This window comes from Eubalaena glacialis, chromosome 10, assembly GCF_028564815.1.
Source record: "Eubalaena glacialis isolate mEubGla1 chromosome 10, mEubGla1.1.hap2.+ XY, whole genome shotgun sequence".
In the NCBI taxonomy this organism is placed as follows: Eukaryota; Metazoa; Chordata; class Mammalia; order Artiodactyla; family Balaenidae; genus Eubalaena; species Eubalaena glacialis.
The window spans coordinates 65,776,349-65,795,679 of record NC_083725.1 but is presented as its reverse complement, the minus strand read 5'-3'; the positions used below and the strand labels follow the sequence as shown (position 1 = coordinate 65,795,679).

The 19,331-nt window shown below is 38.0% G+C and overlaps 1 protein-coding gene across 1 annotated transcript in view; it reads right to left on the bottom strand.

Annotated features, from left to right (window-relative positions):
- Window positions 1–19,331, bottom strand: part of GDPD4 (glycerophosphodiester phosphodiesterase domain containing 4) — a 151,053-nt gene that overhangs the window by 120,929 nt on the left and 10,793 nt on the right. Inside the window, exons 3-6 of the mRNA XM_061203710.1 lie at window positions 18,950–19,124; window positions 13,698–13,801; window positions 3,808–3,901; window positions 927–986 (exon numbers count right to left, since the gene is read on the bottom strand). Of these exons, the coding sequence (XP_061059693.1) occupies window positions 927–986; window positions 3,808–3,901; window positions 13,698–13,801; window positions 18,950–19,124 (433 nt within the window). The remainder of the gene's footprint in view (window positions 1–926; window positions 987–3,807; window positions 3,902–13,697; window positions 13,802–18,949; window positions 19,125–19,331) is intronic.

The following is a 19,331-nucleotide window of genomic DNA, read 5'->3' as shown; positions in this document are numbered from 1 at the left end:
GCTGGAGATGCTCAAGCCCATGGCAGAACAAAACAAGGAAGGCTATCTTGGAAATGAGCTGTATGTCTTCAGATGTTGGGTCAGTGATGCCTGCTTCCTTGGACCAGATACAGATCCTTTGTAATTGCCAGTATAACTTTAAAGGGCTCCCAACTAAGGGAAAGTCAAAAGGACCTCAACATAGAAATTTCATGGGGTATATAGGAAGACAGGCAATGACACCAAGAGAACTGCAGTCAAGGTTCTCAGCAGAAAGGTCTCTGAAAATACGCATTGAAAAACCTGTGCGGTAAAGAGCCAACAATTGTGCATTTACCTGGTCTTGATGGGCCCTCTTGCTCCTCCTTGGGGGACTTTGTTCTTTTATCCTATCTCCCCATCTCCTGGGCCCTACTCTGGTGGAAGAAAGGTAAAAGGACAATCATGCTCTCTCCACCACTGCATGTTTGCAGGCCTGGGTCATGTGAAAACAGGGGAAGGGAAAAGTCTCATAAAGTTGGAGTTTGGTTTATTACAATGAACCGAAATTTTTAATGATTGAATGAGAATGTCCTTTTGACTATAAAGGACTGGGAAAATAATGGAGCCCGCCTAAGGTTTTATGGGGATGGGAAGAACAGAGTCACAGAGTGAGTTTAACAAGGAGTAGTGAGAAAAAATAAAGTTTGGATTCAGCTCCTTCAGTAAATCAAATTTACAAATTACAAATTTACAAATCAAATTTACAAATTTACAAATCAAATTTACAAATTAAATTTGTAAATTACTGTTACAAATTTAATGATTTCAGTTAAAACAGTGTAAGTAGATCTTTTTCATAAGGGGAACAATGAAAGAAAGGACAACTCTGTATTCAACACAATGCTAAAGAGGCACATTCAGTCCTGGTCTAAGGTCTCCTATGAAGGAAGATTCAGATGTCCTACCTTATGACACCAGTGCAGGTACAATTCTATCCCCTCCCAAAGCAACAAACATCCAAGTACCTGAAAAAAACAAAGAAGAAAAATGAGATTATTTTGAAATCACCAAGATGCTACCCAAAACACTGTTCTGAACTCAAAATTCCTTTCACAGTCTGGCATTACATTTACTTCTTGCTACACCTGCAGTTTTCATATTCTGGGAATTTGCCATTATGTTCCTCTGCCTAAAAAGCTCTCCCTCCCCATGCCACTGACCCTTCAAGGACAGTTCAAATGTCACCTGCTTGTACCTTTCACCAGCAACCCCAGGAAGAATTTATTATTATCTTCTCTGGGATTTTGTAACAGTCAATACACTGATATCTTTCCTGAGTTTCTACCAATTTCTTGGTATTACTTAGAGCCACTTGCTGAGAACACAGGTCAGGGGCCAGCCCTTCCAAGGGTCACTTAAAAGCTCTTTCTTGAGGAACCAGTGCCATTGTTATAACTGCTAACCACTGTTGTTAACATTGGTATTTAGTCAATAAATCTTAGATAGAATTTGAATCTAAATCTAGCCAGTCACCAAGTCAGTGTGGAGATAGGAACTGAAAACCAGAGTCCTCAGATGCTTAGGATATTAATGAGAGTTTGAATGTATAAGTCACTTAGATTTTTATCAAAACAATTTTATGTATATAATTCATCTGTTCTTTACCCAGCCCTATAAAATACCATTTTATTAAATATTATTATCATTCTCATTTGAATGAAAAGAAACTGAGGCTCAGAAGAATTATATGACTTGGTCAAGGTTACAAGGTAACCTCAAGATAGAGCTAGGAATAGGACCCAGGTCTCCCTCTCTGTTCACTGTTGTTACCACTATATGTATCCAAAAATAGGTAGGGTAGAGTAGAAAGCTTGTGAAAATACATTGCCTTATTGGACACTAGAACTCATTCACACCTTAGAAGCTAACTATACCATTTCATGTTTATTGTGTATGAAAGCAGTACAATTCAGTGGCCAGAGTCTGGTCCAGAGAACACCATTCATCTGTTTTTTTCCCCATTAAAAAGAAAAGCTTCTAACTGGTCTCTCTGCCTATAGCCACCCTCCACACCACAACTTCCAGCATGATTTTCCTAAATAGAAACTTGATTTATGCTAAATGTATTGTATTAGCCTACTTTTCAGGCCTTCCAAAGTCTGTCACAAGCCTATCTAAAAAGAGGTTACCAATTTTTTTCAATATCCCCTACGTGCTAACAGTACTGATTCTTCCCTGTTACCTAGTCACACCCCATACATAGCTCTTTTTTTTTTTAATGGGAGTAAAATTGCTTTACAATGTTGTGTTAGTTTCTGCTGTACAATGAAGTGAATCAGCTATATGTATACCTATATCCCCTCCCTCTTGGACCTCCCTCCCTCCCTTCCCCCACCCATCTAGGTCATCACAGAGCACTGAGCTGAGCTCCCTGTGCCATACAGCAGGTTCCCACTAGCTATCTATTCTACACATGGTAGTGTATTTATGTCAAACCTAATCTCCCAATTCGTCCCACCCTTCACCCCGTGTCCACATGTCCGTTCTCTACGTCTACGTCTCTATTCCTGCCCTACAAATAGGTTCATCTGTACCATTTTTCTAGATTCCACATATATGCGTTAATATACGATATTTGTTTTTCTCTTTCTGGCTTACTTCACTCTGTATGACAGACTCTAGGTCCATCCACATCTCTACAAATGACCCTGACTTTGTCATGATGTTCCCACAGTCTGGAACTTTCTTCCCCATCAGCATAAACACATGTCTAAATCCAACATCCCTCCAAGATCCCACTCCTGTTCCACCTCTTCCAAGAAGCCTCACTTAATCCTCTTGGCTGTAAGTCACCTCTTCCTTCTCAGAACCCATGCAGAACGTTATTTAGGCCACTCTAATGACAATTGTAATGCTCTCCCTGTGTTGGTTATTTTTGTCTATGACTTAGTTCCCTATTAGATTCTAAACTCTCAATGAGTTAGAATTAAAGACGACTATAACTTTATATCTCATAACTATCACTTTGAAGTGCCCTGCATGAAAACAGAAACTGCACATGTCTTGTTGATTTCTGTATCTTCAGTACTTATCACTCATATAATGATCAATATATTTTGTTGAAAGAAAAATTAATGCAAATGTCAACTGATTTGGGGGTTGGATTCTTCTATATCAGACAGGAAATCAGTGGGGACAAGGAATCATGAAATCAGAGAAAGATATATATGCCCTATGTATAATTGGGCACTGAAAAACTCCAGTTCCTTAAAAGTTAGTCTCTCACAAGCTTTCCACTTCTTCAAACTCCTCTATTTCCTGGCCTGAATTTCTCACACTACCTGACACTACTATATGTCAGACAACAGAGGCAGGGTCACTAGTGCCTAAAGACTTTCGCTAAAATGTACTTCACACCTGGACTAAGGACTAGCATTTGCACATTAGAACAGGTTTAACACACTAGCTAATTTGTAAGGCCCAGAAAGACTGATTCTTAGGAGATGGGCTATAAAATTCAATATGTAGAAGTACTGCCATGTGAAGGTGTAGGTGTCTAAAATGACAATACTGAGTGAACCAGAAAATAGGCTATGAAACAGGGGAAGGATGTTCTGCCACCCTTTCAAAGGGTCAAAGTGGTAAGACACACCCTCTAACAGCACAAGCCTTTTTTCCTCCATCTATCCCTTGTGCCTAATATTCTTGGCTGATGTAAACCCCAACTCTACCAAGAGTGATCTGAGGTTCTGAGGGCTCCCAGCACAATTGGGAACCATACCACAAACAGAGCACCTCATGAGCCTACTCAGGAAAGGAGTGGGAGAAATGGAAAACATTACTCACCAAGAGCAATGATGTGTAGGCAGCCAGGATCCCAAAAAAACTCAGCAAGACAATGGACCAGAAGAACCAGAATCCTGTACCTAGAAAAATGACCCTGCAAAAATGTGTTTCAATCCTTAAAATACAGTAAAAAATTAGTAGCATCTGTGTCAAGGATGGGGGGAGATAAGACTGGACTAGATGAGGTAAAAGATAAACAGAGGGAGATAAGAAGAGAAGGCAATTTGGGAACAGATGTGTGAAGAGCCTTGGGGATATTCAGTTGAGAAGTTCTAACTTTGTCCTACAGGCAATTGGGTACTTTAATGGGGCTCTGTATGAGTGGTATGATTTTTTAAAGTTACTCAGAATATATCAATATATTCAAAAATTATGTTCTCTTTAAAAAACAATATAAGACAGAAATTCTGGAATTCCAAAAGAGAAAAAGTTCACTGCCTTAATAAAACTAACACCTTCCATTTTGGCAGGTTCCTGGTCCACATGAATATATGTTTTCTTACATAACTGCAAGCCACCATATTAATTTATCTATTCTGTGTAAGAGATTTGGCCCCTTTAAAAATAGTCCTGATGTGTTCCGTTCCTAAAGTAGTTTATGAGGGAAAACTGCTAATAATTCGCTAAGAGAAACAGTGTTACACTTGGTCTACATATTGTATGTCAAAATTGTTCTAGACCGTTCATTTCAAGATAACAGAAATTACCTTCTCACCATATAAAATCTGGAGAAATTATATTTTAACAATACAGACATACGCTTCAAAGATACTGCATTTTTTACGAATTGAAGGTTTGTGGCAACCCTACATCAAACAAGTCTATTGGCACCATTTTTCCAACAGCATTTGCTCACTTCATGTCTCTGTGTCACATTTTGGTAATTCTTGCAAAATTTCAAGCTTTTTCATTTTTATTATAGTTATGGTGATCTGTGATCAGTGATCTTTGATGTTACTACCACTACTCACTGAATGTTCTGAGGATGGTTAGCTATTTAGCAATAAAATATTTTTTAACTAAGGCATGTATATTTTTTATAAACAATGTTATTATACACTTACAGACTACAGTATAGCGTAAACATAACTTTTATGTGCACTGGGAAACCAAAAAAATTGTGTGACTTGCTTTATTGCTATATTATTCACTTTATTTCTGTGGTCTGGAACTGAACTCCCAGTATCTCCAAGGTATGCCTGTATAAAATATAGATTGGTGAACATATAACCACATTACAAATAGGAAAGGAAATTCTCTTTGGTCAGGGGCTATAACATACATCAAGAAGAATGAAACAAGCAAGCAGCCATCCTAGCAAGAGCTATCCCAGATCAAGATACTAAGAGTACTTTCTAAAAGATGAGCTCACAGCCAGGAATCAGAAAACATGTAAGGAATGTCAACAAATTCACCCAATAAAGCCAACTAATAGAACAACTTGCACACAAAAAATATAATTAATAGAACGATCAGAAAAGAACCACAAAATAAATATATTCAAGATCTTCAGAAAAATAAAGGACTCACATCCATGTAACAAGAATAGATGTTTTAAAACAAGCACATTAATTACCAAAACAATGAAACAGAGATCTTAAAAAACATGCAAGATGACCTATAACGGAAAAGAATCTGAAAAAATAATATGTGTGTGTGTGTGTGTGTGTGTGTGTGTGTATAGCTGAATCACCTTGCTGTACAATTGAAACTAACACAGCATTGTAAATTAGCTAGACTTCAGTTTTTAAAAAATGCAAGATGGACTTAATAGTAGCCTAAATACAGTCAAAGAATTAATCAAACAGCTTAACCAAATAGTGATTTTGACTTTGCTTTCCAAGTGAGTAAGTTAAGGTTTACTATTTAATGGTGCCTTTATTTTTCTAATCATTTTTCTGGCCACATTTGATTTTTTTTCACTCCCTTTTAACCTAAAAGGTCTTCTTTGGTACATTCAACCACACATAAATATTATTATTAGCTTAGTTCAGCTCAAAACCCTCTCACCAAATTCAGGTGAAGTTCCCACCCACCCACCATGAACTGCAGGAAGAATTTTGAATTTTTTTCTCTTTTTCTCTTTCCCTCTTCTACTTCTTCTTGTCCTATTCATCTGTACTCACTCTAGGTGGTGGTAGTGAAAGTCCTCGCACAGACCCAACACACCCCAAAATAAATAAATAAATTTATAAAAAAAAAAAAGAATTCTAGAAGGGAAAATACAGCAATAAAAATTAAGAACTCAGTGAATGGATTAAACAGCAGGTAAAACAGAGCCAAAAGGAATTTGCTAAACAAAAGACAGACCAGAAAAAAATATCAAGCATGAAACAAAGACACATGAAAAAAATACATGAGAAATACAGAAGAAAGAGTAGGACACTTAAGAGGATAAAGAGAAAATACCTAATATAAAATTGAAGTACAGGCAATAGAAAATGGGGTAAAAGCAATATTTGTAAAGGTAATGGCTGAGAACTTCTCCAAAATGATTAAAAATACTGTACTGGTCTGGGACCACTCAGAAAAGGAATTACTGTAGGGATTAGACCTTGGGCTATTACAGAAGCTGTGAGAGAAGGCTATGTTAGACTGTTACATCTGCTCCAACACTTGGCCTAAAGTTGTAGAAGTCAGACAGGCCAGAAGTTGGAAAGTAAAACTGAACACAATATATAGGGAAACTGAAACCCATGAGGAGGAACTAGAACCCTCAAGGACAAACTGAAACACGTAAGGATAGACCGGAACACATGAGGACACACACAAACCATGCAACCTGTGTCTATCACTGTGTCAAGGATTTAGCTAAGTTAACTCCTATTAGCTAAGCTATAACTCCATGGTATTGCCGCCGTGGCACCCATTTTGTTTGTCCAAGTGGACTACAGTGACCTTAAATTGACACTAGCACCCTCAGGGAAGCACATGACCTAGGAGCCCTCAGTCATAAGTAAATATAAGGTCCTGATATGACTTCCACAATAGCCCTTGTGATCTACAGTCTCACATGCTTCCCATCACCTGTATGCCTCATGTGCCCCTTAGACAAGACTCCCATGGGGCTTACAAAAACCCTACTCTTATAGTTTGACTTAATCAATCTGGCCCTAGCCCAGGAACCCCAAAGCACTCCAGCCATGGACTGTAATAAAGGCATGTGCCCAGGTCCTGCCTCACTTTCTGTCTACACTCTGCCTTGACCTCCTTATGTGGGCCCTAGAGGCATCTGTGTACTTCCCCCAGTACCTAGAAGTAATAAACTTCTCTATTTTAATTTCTCTTGCAGTCTGTTGTTGAACCACCACTCACCATTGCTGTTGCCTCAATTGACCATCCAGCACCCTGTGCTCCACATAACAAATGTTAATTCAACAAAGTCATAACACACTTCCTCCAACCTTGGATAATAACAGTGACCTGCAGGAAAAGTTCATACCTTTCATCATTTAGCTGCATACTTATCTGGCCTAGGACACGAAGAAGCTGAAGAAGACCTGGCAGGAGCAAGAAGAATGTGGGCCCAGGTGCTTCCCTATGGCAACTAAGTGAACTACCAGATATTGACATTGCATGGAGGCTGTCATAATGCCTGGGTCCATCACTGATCTTCAGAGTATAAAGAAATAGCTAACGATTCACTTCCTACTTCCAAACTGTATACCAATTTTTCTTGTAATTAATCCTAACCCAATCCTATACTGGGAATGGAATTGTGAGAAATGTAGTTTCAGTTTAACTAAGTGGACCCAATTAGTACACTACCACAATCCACTCATGAGCAACTTGGTATTCATACACACCTCTATTAACCATCCTTACTTTCTATCTAACATGATGCGATTACCTCTCATACAATCAAAAACACACCAATCCTCTCCCCAAAAAAGGATACAAAGTTCCTTTATCGCCTCTATGTGATGTTTATACCTCTAATTTAAGTACTGATATATATGGTCAACTACTATTAACACATCTTATTTTCAATGGTAGAAGAATGGGAGAAGAGAAAAACATATAGACACACACACACAGAATTCTGGCTCCCATGATCTCTGTCATTTGGTATCACATGAGTGATGATGTTAACCGTTTCAACGGTTATGTTGAAACACCATTGTTAGCTTTGAAGATAGAGAAGGCCACAAGCTAGAAGCTGAAACCAACTCCCCTCTGACAACCACTAAAGAATGAGCACATCATTCCTACAACCAGAAGGAACTGGATTCTGCCAACAACTTGAATGAACCTGGAAGTGAATTCTCACTCAGAGCCCCAGGTATAAGCTCAGGCCATCTGGCACCTTGATTTCATTATGAAATCCTAAGCAGAGTACCCAGCCAAGCATGTCTCAGGTCTGACCTAAAGAACTGAGAAAAAAAATGGGTATTGCTTTAGGCCATTGAATTTGTGATAATTTGCTATGGGAGCAATGGAAAACTGCCCATTAACTTTACTTGTGGCTTTAGGACCAATGGGAACTCACTCTTATGTTTACAACTTTTATTTGATGATGGAGTATTGCTGTGAGGATTCTGCCTGCTTCTGAGTATGTTTATTCCAACTATGCATTCCAAAACTAGAGAAATAACTGCAGGGTGGGTTTGGGGACCCACTAGACCCACTGTGGAGATAGGTCTGAACAAAAACTCCATTGATTACCTATCTCCATTGATTACTCTGACTGGTGAATCATACTGCTGCTTTATGTCTCCAGGAATTTGTATCAGTTCAGAGTCAGTGTCCAGTAACTGCCCCAGAAGTATTTCTTCTGCCCAAGTGCACAACCACCCTGGTAAATAGCCAGATGTTCTTTGGGGGGAAAAGAGGAGGAAGATTGACAGTATACAGTTTTGTACAGGCAGGTCCTTTTGTATAGCAAGGTCCTTCCTCAAGGATTTCTCTTCATTCAAGAGCTAATTTGTTTGGTAAATAAGTAAAACAGAGAATAGGAAAACAACAGAAAAAAATAACCAAACTAAGAGTTTGTTCTTTGAAAAAATACATAAAATTGACAAAACTTTTAGCAAGACTAACCAAGAAAAAAAGAGGATCCAAATAAATAAAATTTTAAATGAAAAAGGAGTCTTTACAACTGACACCACAGAAAGGAACATAAGAGATGACTATGAACAACTATATGCCAACAAACTGGACAACCTAGGAAAAAAGGATAAATTTCTAGAAACATACAACCTACCAAGACTGAATCATGAAGAAATAGAAAATCTGATGAGAGTAAGATTTGAGTAATGAGTAAGGAGACTGAATCAGTAAACAAAAACCTCCCAAAGAAGAAAAGCACAGGACCAAATGTTTCACTGGCCAATTTTAAATATTTAAAGAAGAATTAACATCAATCCTTCACAAACTCTTACAAAAAATTGAAGAGGAGAGAACACTCCCAAATTAATTTTACAAAGCCAGCATTTCCCTGATATAAAAGCTTGATAAGGACACTATAAGAAAAGAAATTACAGGCCAATATTCCTGATGAATATAGATGCAAGAATCACAACAAAATACTACAAGCCAAATACAACAGCACATTAAAAGAATCATATACCATGATCAAGTGGGATTTGTCCCTCTAATGCAAGGATGGTTCTACATACACAAATCAATAAATGTGATACATCACATTAAGAGAATGGAAGATAAAAATCATATGATCATTTCAAAATAGCATCTGACAAATTCAAACTCCATTCATGATAAAAAAAAAAAAAAAACCTCTCAACAAACTGGGTATAGGAGAAATATACCTCAACAAAATAAAGGCCACATATCACAAGCCCACATCTAACATCTTACTCAATGGTGAAAGGTTAAAAGATTTTCCTCTAAGATCAGGAATAACAGGGTGCACACTCTCACCACTCCTGTTCAACATAGTACTAGAAGTCCTAGTTAGAGCAATCAGGGAAAGAAAGAAAAGAAAGAAAGAGAGAGAGAAAGAGAGAAAGAAAGAAGGAAGGAAGGAAGGAAGGAAGGGAGGGAGGGAGGAAGGAAAGGCACCAGAATTGGAAAGAAAGAAGTAAAACTTTCTCTATTTAAAGATGACATGATTTTATATACAGAAAATATTAAAGACTCCATCAAAAAACTGTGAGATCTTATTAATGAATTCTAAAGTTGCAGGATACAAAATCAATATACAAAAATCTGTTGGATTTCTACACACTGATAAAAATATATACAAAAAAGAAATTAAGAAAACAACCCCAGTTACAATATCAGTAACAAAAATAAAATACCTAAGAATAAATTTAATCAAGGAGGTGAAAGAGCTCTCCACTGAAAACTATAAGACGTGAAATGGAAAGATATCTCATGTTCATGGACTGGAAGAATTAATATTGTTAAATTTTCCATACTACTGAAAGCCATCTACAGATTAGATGCAATTCCTAACAAAATTCCAATGGCATTTTTATAGAAATAGAACAAACAATCCTAAAATTTGTATGGAACCACAGAAGACCCCAAATAGCCAAAGTAATATTGAGAAAGAAGACCAAATCTGGAGGCATCACACTCCTTAATTTCAAACAATACTACAAAGCTACAGTAATCAAAACAGTAGAGTATCTGCACAAAAACAAACACCACATCAATGGAATGCCATAAAGAGCCCAGAAATAAACCCATGTATATATGGTCTATTACTTTATGACAAAGGAGACAAGAACCAGGATATACAATGAGGAAAGGACAGTGTCTCCAATAAACAGTGTTGAAAAAACTGGACAGCCACATGCAAAACAGTGAAACTGAACCAATATCTTATACCATACACAGAAATCAACTCAAAATGGATTAAATACTTGAACATAAAACCTCAAACCATAGGACTCCTAGAAGAAAACATAACCAGTAAGTTCCTTAACATCAGCCTTGGCGATGAGTTTTTTAGATTTGACACCAAAAGCAAAAGGAACAAAAGCAAAAACAAACAAGTGGGACTACATCAAACAAAGCAAAGGAAACCATCAACAAAACAAAAAGGTAACCTACCAAATGGGAGAAAATATTTGCAAATCATACATCTGATTAAGAGGTTAACATCCAGGGACTTCCCTAGTGGTCCAGTGGTTAAGATTTTGCCTTCCAATGCAGGGGGTGTGGGTTCAATCCCTGGTCGGGGAGCTAAGATCCCACATGCTTTGTGGCCAAGAAAACAAAACATAAAACAGAAGTAATATTGTAACAAATTCAATAAAGACTTTTGAAATGGTCCACATCAAAAAAATCTTTAAAAAGGGGTTAATATCCAAAAAATATACAAAGAATTCGTACAACTGAATACCAATTAAACAAACCAGTTTAAAAATAGAGTATCTGAATAGACATTTTTCCTAAGAAGATACACAAGCCACAGGTATATAAAAAGGTATTCAACATCATTTTTCTGATGATTCACTAATCATCAGAAAAATGCAAATCAAAACCCCAACTAGATATCACCTCATACCTGTTAGAATGGTTATCAAAAAGACAAGCTATAACAAGTGTTTGCAAGGATATGGAGAAAACGGAACCCTTGTGCACTACTGGTGGGAATGTAAATTGGTGCAGGTACTATGGAAACTAGTATGGAGGTTCCGCAAAAAAATTAAAACAGAGCTACCATATGATCCAGCAATTCCACTTGTGGGTATTCATCCAAAGAAAATGAAAACACTAACCTGAAAAGATGTATGTACCCCTATGTTCTTTGCAGCATCATTTACAATAGCCATGATATAGAAACAACCTAAGTATCCATTGACAGATAAATGGACAAAGAATATGCAGTATGTATATACAATGGAATATTATTCAGCCATAAAAAAGAAGGAAATCTTGCCATTTATGACAACCTTGATGAACCCTTGAGGGCATTATGCTAAGTGAAATAAGTCAGACAGAAAAAGACAAATACCATATGATCTCCCTTATATGTGGAATCTAAAAAACAAAAACAAAAACAAAAAATAAGCTCGTAGATAGAACAGACTGGTGGTTGCCAGAGGTGGGGGTGGATGAAATGGGTTAAGGGGTTGAAAGGTACAAACTTCCAGTTACTAAGTCATGGGAATGTAACATACGGCATGGTAACTATAGTTGATAATACTGCATTATATATTTGAAAATTTCTAAGAGAGTAGATCTTAAAAATTCTCATCACAAGAAAACAATTGTAATTATGTGTAGTGATTGATGTTAAAAAGATTTATTATTGTGATCATTTCACAATATATACAAATATCAAATTATTACTTTGTATCCACCTGAAACTAACACAATGTTATATGTCAATTACATCTCAATAAAGTTTTTAAAAACTGAGGGAAATTTTACTTTAAAATGGAACAGCTTTGTATCACAAGTCCTGTGGAATAATTTAGAATGGGTCCATAAATAAAGACTGCATATAAACTGATCAAAAATTAGTAAAGATCCCACAAAATAAACAAAGCAAGAAAACTAAAAAGTAAATAAATAAACCAGTTTTGACACTTAATCAATGATTAAATTAAAACAAAACAAATTCCATCTATAAAATTAATAAAAATGATCAAAATTAGACTAGTTACTGCTGCCAATGGCAGGTTAAAATAGAAACTCATATACCTCTGTTGTTTATGGAAATTGCTAGACTCTTTTGAGAAAGTACTTTGGCAATAAGCATAATGAATTTTATTAGCGTTTATTCTTCTTAAATTAATAACACCATTCGTGGGAGTCTATTGTAAGAACATAAGTCAGAGCACAGAGATTTCTCTGTGCTTTCATGTTATCAAAACCGGAAAATTTAGAAACATTCATAATGCCTAACAATAAAAAGTGGTTAAGTGAGTGTATTAGAGTACCTTCATGTCAGGAAATATTTTAAAACCATTTTAAATGATGTTCATTAAGAGTTTTAACAATTTTTCAAAATGTGTGCAACCATTTTAAGTGAAAATGAAAAGCAAAATTTTATATATGGTATGAGCATAATCATGTAAAAATAAGCATAGAAAAAAAGACTGGGAAGTATACCAAGAGATTGTTACTCAAGAATAAGACTAAGCAGATTTTTATATTTTCTACTTTCTGCATTTTTTACATTTAAAATAACAAACCATATTTTACTTCTATAAAAAGAAAAATAGGGACTTCCCTGGCGGTCCAGTCGTTAAGACTCCTCGCTTCCACTGCAGGGGGCACGGGTTCAATCCCTGGTCAGGGAACTAAGATCCCGCATGCCGCACAGTGCGGCCAAAAAAAAAGGAAAAATAAACTGTATTCCATTTTTTAAAAAGACTCATACTCAAACATATCCCTTTCTCCCCCAAATACCAAATAATGGGTAAGATTTGCAATAATCAGGCCAGAAAAACTGGAAGAGCTAGGAGTAGTCCAGAGTAGGAATCTGGCTAGAAAAGGGGCTGAGATGGGACACAGTTTCTGTCTTTAGAGTCTTAGAAAGCCCAGTAAAGACAGAAGGAAGAAGCAGAGGCTGGAGGTGAGGCAAAGACATCAGGGTTCATGGACAGAGATCATGAAGACCAACTACTGTAGGCATCAGTAACCCAGACAAAGAGACTGAGTAACAAGGTGTCAGGGAGTCATCTGAATAGAAGGACTGGGGACATTGGAAGCACAGAGAAAGCTTCCCACTGAGCCAGATTTGGTCTAAGTGAGAGTGAGCACAGGTGGAAGGGAAGTATAATAGCTGAGGGTGCTGAGCATCTTTACCCCTCCCCAGAGTCAGGCCTCCCATCCACCAGCTGTAGAAAACCCAATTTTATCCACCCTCCCCCTTATGCCACTAGATCTTTTCAGCCTGAATTAGGATCCATGTGGCTATTAGACCAAAGAGCCCTTACACAAGTGAAAATACAAAAAGTGAAACTCACCAGTCAAAGCCAAAGTATTCGTTTGAGGATTCTATCCACACAAACAGCAAAAGCACAGACATGCAAAATGAAATAGCCAGACATGGGTAAAATAATCGTTCTCTCTGGGAAGAGAAAGAAGCAGGTCTAATTTAGTTCCATTTATCCATGGTACCTCAGCAACACCTGTATATACTCGCCAAAGGTCTGCATAGTTGCAGTGCAGCATTACCCTGTAGAGAGGCTTGGAGATATCACGTAACCAGCCCAAAGGCTGAGTTGGAACAAGAACCAAAACATACTCCCAGGCTCTCTTCCAGCGATTTTTCCATTATACCACACTGCCTCCAACGTCACCTTTACCAGGAAGCCTCCCTTTATCTTTCACTCCATGTCCTTTATAGCTCTCTTGTGACTTACGACATCATCCCTAAGTAATATATATCTGTTGAATCACTTTGCTCTTCTCCATTTTTACCATCACTACTCTAATCCAGGACACCAACATCTCTTACCTTGAATACTGCTGTTGCTTTCTCTTTGAAGGCAAAGACATCTCCCTGCATTACTCTTATACCGTCTAATGCATCTTCCACATGATCAAATAATCATTCCAAAACATAGCTCAGACATCAGTAGCTTAAAATCTTTAGGGAATCTTTATCCCCTACATGGCAGAGGTCAAATTCTTAAAACCACACACTATCTTTTCCCACTCCCTCTCTAGCTTCATAATTCCCCATCACTTCTCCATTCAGATCCTCTACTCCACTTAAAATAAACCTTATACCAAGCCCTCTGACTCCTCCTCCAATACCTTTTCTCCTGCCATCCCCTGTTCTTTACCTATCCAATTAACTGCTTTTCACATTCTAAATAGTTATTTTCGGCCCCCTCCCTTGTACATGAACGCATGCATGTGTGCATAGGCATACACACACACACAACTATAACACTTCTCTATGTTGAGAGTAAGTGTGTACTTGTCTTTTCCTCCAGTAGACTGTGAATTCCTTGAGAGCAGGAACCATGCCTGAAGAACCTGTGTTATCCCCAGTCACTGGTATAGAAGCCAAATATCTGGGCAGGAAAGATACACGAACAGGAGAACACTCCTGCCTAATCCAGGGAAGCCTCCCATTCCCACCCCTTTCCTTGTGCTCCCCATCTCAGACATGAAAAATTAGTAATCCAATTGGTCAGAATCTCGGACCCAGCTAGACCAAGTTTATGATTAAGTGAAGGTACATGATATGGCTCTCCTCTTCTCACTTCAGTGTGCTCATCATTTGGTCTCATATCGTATTGCCCACCAGAGAGGCCCAACATATGGCTTAAAGAAAGAAAGAGGCGCTCAGTGAGGCTAGACCACATGCCACCACTCAGCCTTACCAGCGATCTTCATTAGAGAAAGTCAGATACTGGCCAGACCAATAATAAAGGAGCACCTTGTTTCCCACTTGCTGTTTTTTCTCATATGTGTAGCTCCTTTGGGAAACTCATACTGAAGAGAGATTTAAAGATTCAGGTATTCCTGTAATCCCTAGCCAAAAACAGCTAATTGTACCTAAACCTCAATTTTTCTTCAAGGTTCACTTATTAACAAAAGCAGAGGTGAATAAATGAATAATAGAATGACAAGAAAGAAGAGAAATGAAGAATAAAAGTGAAAGAAAATGAGCACATGTTTCCGTAAAGTTAACTTTGGCTCCAGAATTATGGCAGACCTTTCATGAAGAGCTAGAGCCCGAGCCCAGTCCTGAAGACTCTAGTGAGCCCTCATGAGGGCAGGGACCAGCCCATGTTTCCCATATCTAAGAAAGTGTGGTCCAGCTTCTTCCCATCTCTCCGTACCCAAGAGCAGCAGGGTCCACGTTTAGATTTTTTCTCCTGTTTGATTTTCCACTGGCAGCTGTAGCAGCCAGTAATGGAAGTAACACAGCATTTGTGGTTGAAGATGTGTAAAATCCATGGACTATCTTTTTTCCATCTTTTGGTCTTCCGGCTCCTAGGTTCAATCCTGTTGGCCTTCATAGGCATGGTTCGCCTTTTTGCTGTAATGACAAAACAATCAGGATCTAGTAGTTCCTTCAAATGTTTCCTACCCCACCACTCTACAGAAAGTTCCATCAAAATAGATGGATTTTAACATTTTTTATAATCTAGGATAATGCACTGGATTTGGTATAGAAGATTAGAGATTCATCCTATCTTTCCCACTAACTAGTTCAGTGTTTACTGCAGTCATTGCACCATTCAAGGTTTAGTTTTCTCACCTCTAAAAACTGTACCATATTCTCTGTCCTAGCCAACTAATATATACTGAAGGCATCAAATTAGATAATATACACAAATGTGTTTTTTAACTGTATTATGCTCTTAAAATAACTTGAAAACTTGGAGACACGAGGGAGGTATATGAAAAATATAATCTTTGACTAATAAGTGACTCAGACACACAGCTGCCTGCCCCTTTATAATCCAGATGCTTAAAAACACTGGTAAACAGAAAATCTCAAAACCAGCCAGAGAAGAAGACATATTACATGTAGAGGAATAAAGATAAGAATGTCTTGTTGATGTTCTTTGAACAACAATGATTTTTTGTTGAAAACAATACAAGCCAGAAGACAGTGGAGCAACATCTGTAAAGAACTAAAGAAGACAAAACAAAGCGTGTTAACCTAGAATTCAGCACTCAGCAAAAACAGTTAGAAAAAATGAAGTGAAATAAAGACCATTTCAGATATTTGAAACTGGAAGAATTAATCAGGTGATTTACACTATGAGAAATGTTAAAGAAAGTCATTCGGTATGAAGAAAAAGGTACCAGGTAGGAATGCACATCTACATAAAGGAATGAGGGGCACTGGAAATATTTAATATATTAGTGGATATAAAATAATGTTTTTCTTATTTAAAAAATTACTTCAGAAGATTATAACAACTGTAGAAGTAAAATGGGGACTTCCCTGCAGTGGTTAAGATTCCGCGCTCCCAATGCAGGGGGCCCGGGTTCAATCCCTGGTCAGGGAACTAGATCGCACATGCATACCGCAACTAAGAGTTCATATGCCACAACTAAGGAGCCCGCCTGCTGCAACTAAGACCCGGCGCAACCAAATAAATAAATAATTTTTTTTTTTAAAAGAAGTAAAATATATGACAATAGTTCCAAGTCCAGGGGCAGGAAAATGAAACTATATTGTTATACAGTTCTCATACTGTATGTAAAGTGGTATAATAATACTTGAAGGTAGACTCTGATAAGTGAAAAACGTATGCTATAAACTTCAAAGTTACCTCTGGAAAAAGGTGTACATATATAATAAGTCAACAAAGGAGATAAAATGAAATCATAAATATTACTCAATTAATCCAAAAGAAAGCAAGAAAAAAGTGAAAAAGACACATAGAACAGGAGAACAAATAGAAAGCAAACAGTAAATGCAAGATTTAAGCCTAAATATATCAGTAATTTCTTTCAATGCAAATGGACTAAATGCCCCAATTTTAAAAAGACAGCAAAATTGTCTAACTGGATTAAAAGAACAAACCCAACAACATGTTCCTTACAAGAGTTTGGTTTGTTTAGATAGAAGGTAAAAAGAAATGGAAAAAGATGGGGAATTCCCCGGCGGTCCAATGGTTAGGACTCCGTGCTCTCACTGCCGAGGGCCCAGGTTCAATCCCTGGTCGGGGAACTAAGATCCCACAAGTCATGCCATGCAGTGGAAAAAAAAAAAAAAGGAAAAAGATATACCTTGTACACGTATCAGTATTCCATTACCAGGATAATGCCATGTACCAAGCATGGACAAAACCTCAGTCACATATAACAAAAAGCATCTACTACTCACACATCTGAGTTGACTGGCTCTCAATTCTGTTTATCTAGACTGGCCTCAGCTAGAATGACCAGACAACTCTGCTCCATGTGTCACTCAACCAGGTTGGCCTGAGTATATTCTCATGGTGATGGAAGTTGTCCAAGAGAACAAGTCTCACTGTCAAGCCCATTTCAAGCTTCTGCTTCAAGGGATGTCTTGAAGTCAAAGTCAACTCATGGTAGAGGGCACTGTAAAGTTGCATGGCAAAGGGTGTGAACACAAAGAGTGTAATTAAAGGAAGGGTGAGAATCGAGGCCAAATGATATAATCTACCTCACTATATTATCAACAAATCAAAAAACCTTGAGGCAAAAAGCATTAGCAGAGACAAAGAGGGACATTTCATAATGATGAGAAATTATTTTTAAACAATTTTCCATTTATAGGCACCTAATCACACAGCCTCTGAAGGAGAAACAGACAAATCCACAATCGTTGTGGGAAATTAAGCACACTTCTCTCAATAAAAGATATAATAAGCAGATAAAAATGTCTATAAGGATATAGAAGATTTTAACAACTTGATTAATAAATTAGTCTTAATTAACATTTATAAAACACTGTACTCAATGACTGCAGAATTTATATTCCTTTCAAATGGAAATGGAACATTTATCAAAAGTACAATTAAGCCAGAAATCAGTAAGAAAAAGAGAACTAGAAAATCCCACATTTGGGAATTAAACACCATATTTATAAAAACCCATGGGTCAAAGGAAAAAGACCACAATTGAAATGAGAAAAGAGTTTGAATCGGTTGATGATGAAACTACATGAACTTGGTATGACTAGCTGCAAATATTGGAGTGTCTAAGAAATATGTTGTGAACAAAAGTTCTGTGACTGGGAGGAAGGTAAGCTGCTTGAATACTGAATAAAAGGGAGCATTTAAACCAGAATCATTACCATAACCATTTTCCACATATCTACAGATCTCTAATTTTGTGTTCATCAGCCAGAGTAGCCAAGTTCACATGAAAATCAACAATATTCAGGGAAAGATCAATAAATATTGTTTCCCTTGAAGCTCCTTCTCTGATTTCCAAACCCATGTATCCAACAGCCTACTGAATCTCCACCTGGATTTTTCAGAGGCATTTCAAAATTAATACGTCCAAAACTGAACCCTTGACTTTCCCTCCAAAACCTATTCCTCTTGAAGTCTGTCCCATCTCAGTAAAGGGCACCACTCTTCACACAGTTGCCTGAGGCAAAAACCCGGGCTTGCCCGTCAGGATTAAGATACCAGAAAAAGACTCACTCTTCCCCCATAAAAACCAGAAAACTGGACAAAATGCATGAAACAACTACTTTCAGACATTGAAACGGCAGCCATGAGCAGTGACCCTCAAGAAGAGAAACAGACGAGCGTGCCCTTCACACCTGCAGGGACTTCCAGATAAGCCGAGCCACCGGGCCTGCCCAGGGGGTGCGGGGCTTGGTACCGCCGTGCCGGATGGGGCCTGGGGGCCGGCTCAGGTGGAGCCCTTTGTTCTCAGCGTCGTCCCTCGAGCAGGGGTGAGCTGACTGGGTAGAGGGCCTCAGGTGTGCCTGCCAACTTGAGAGTATTAATGTATTAGAGTATTTTCTAGAGATGCTTATGGGGGAAGCACGGAACTGGCCACGGTACTTACGGTGACTTCACAGCCCCAGACCTAAACCTGGAATTCAGGCTGGAGAAGCCTGCGTCTCTCAAGATGGAGGCCAGGCGGAAGGAAACGCCCAAGGCTGCAGGAGCGGGTGGGCGTGGCCAGGGGCCTGGCCC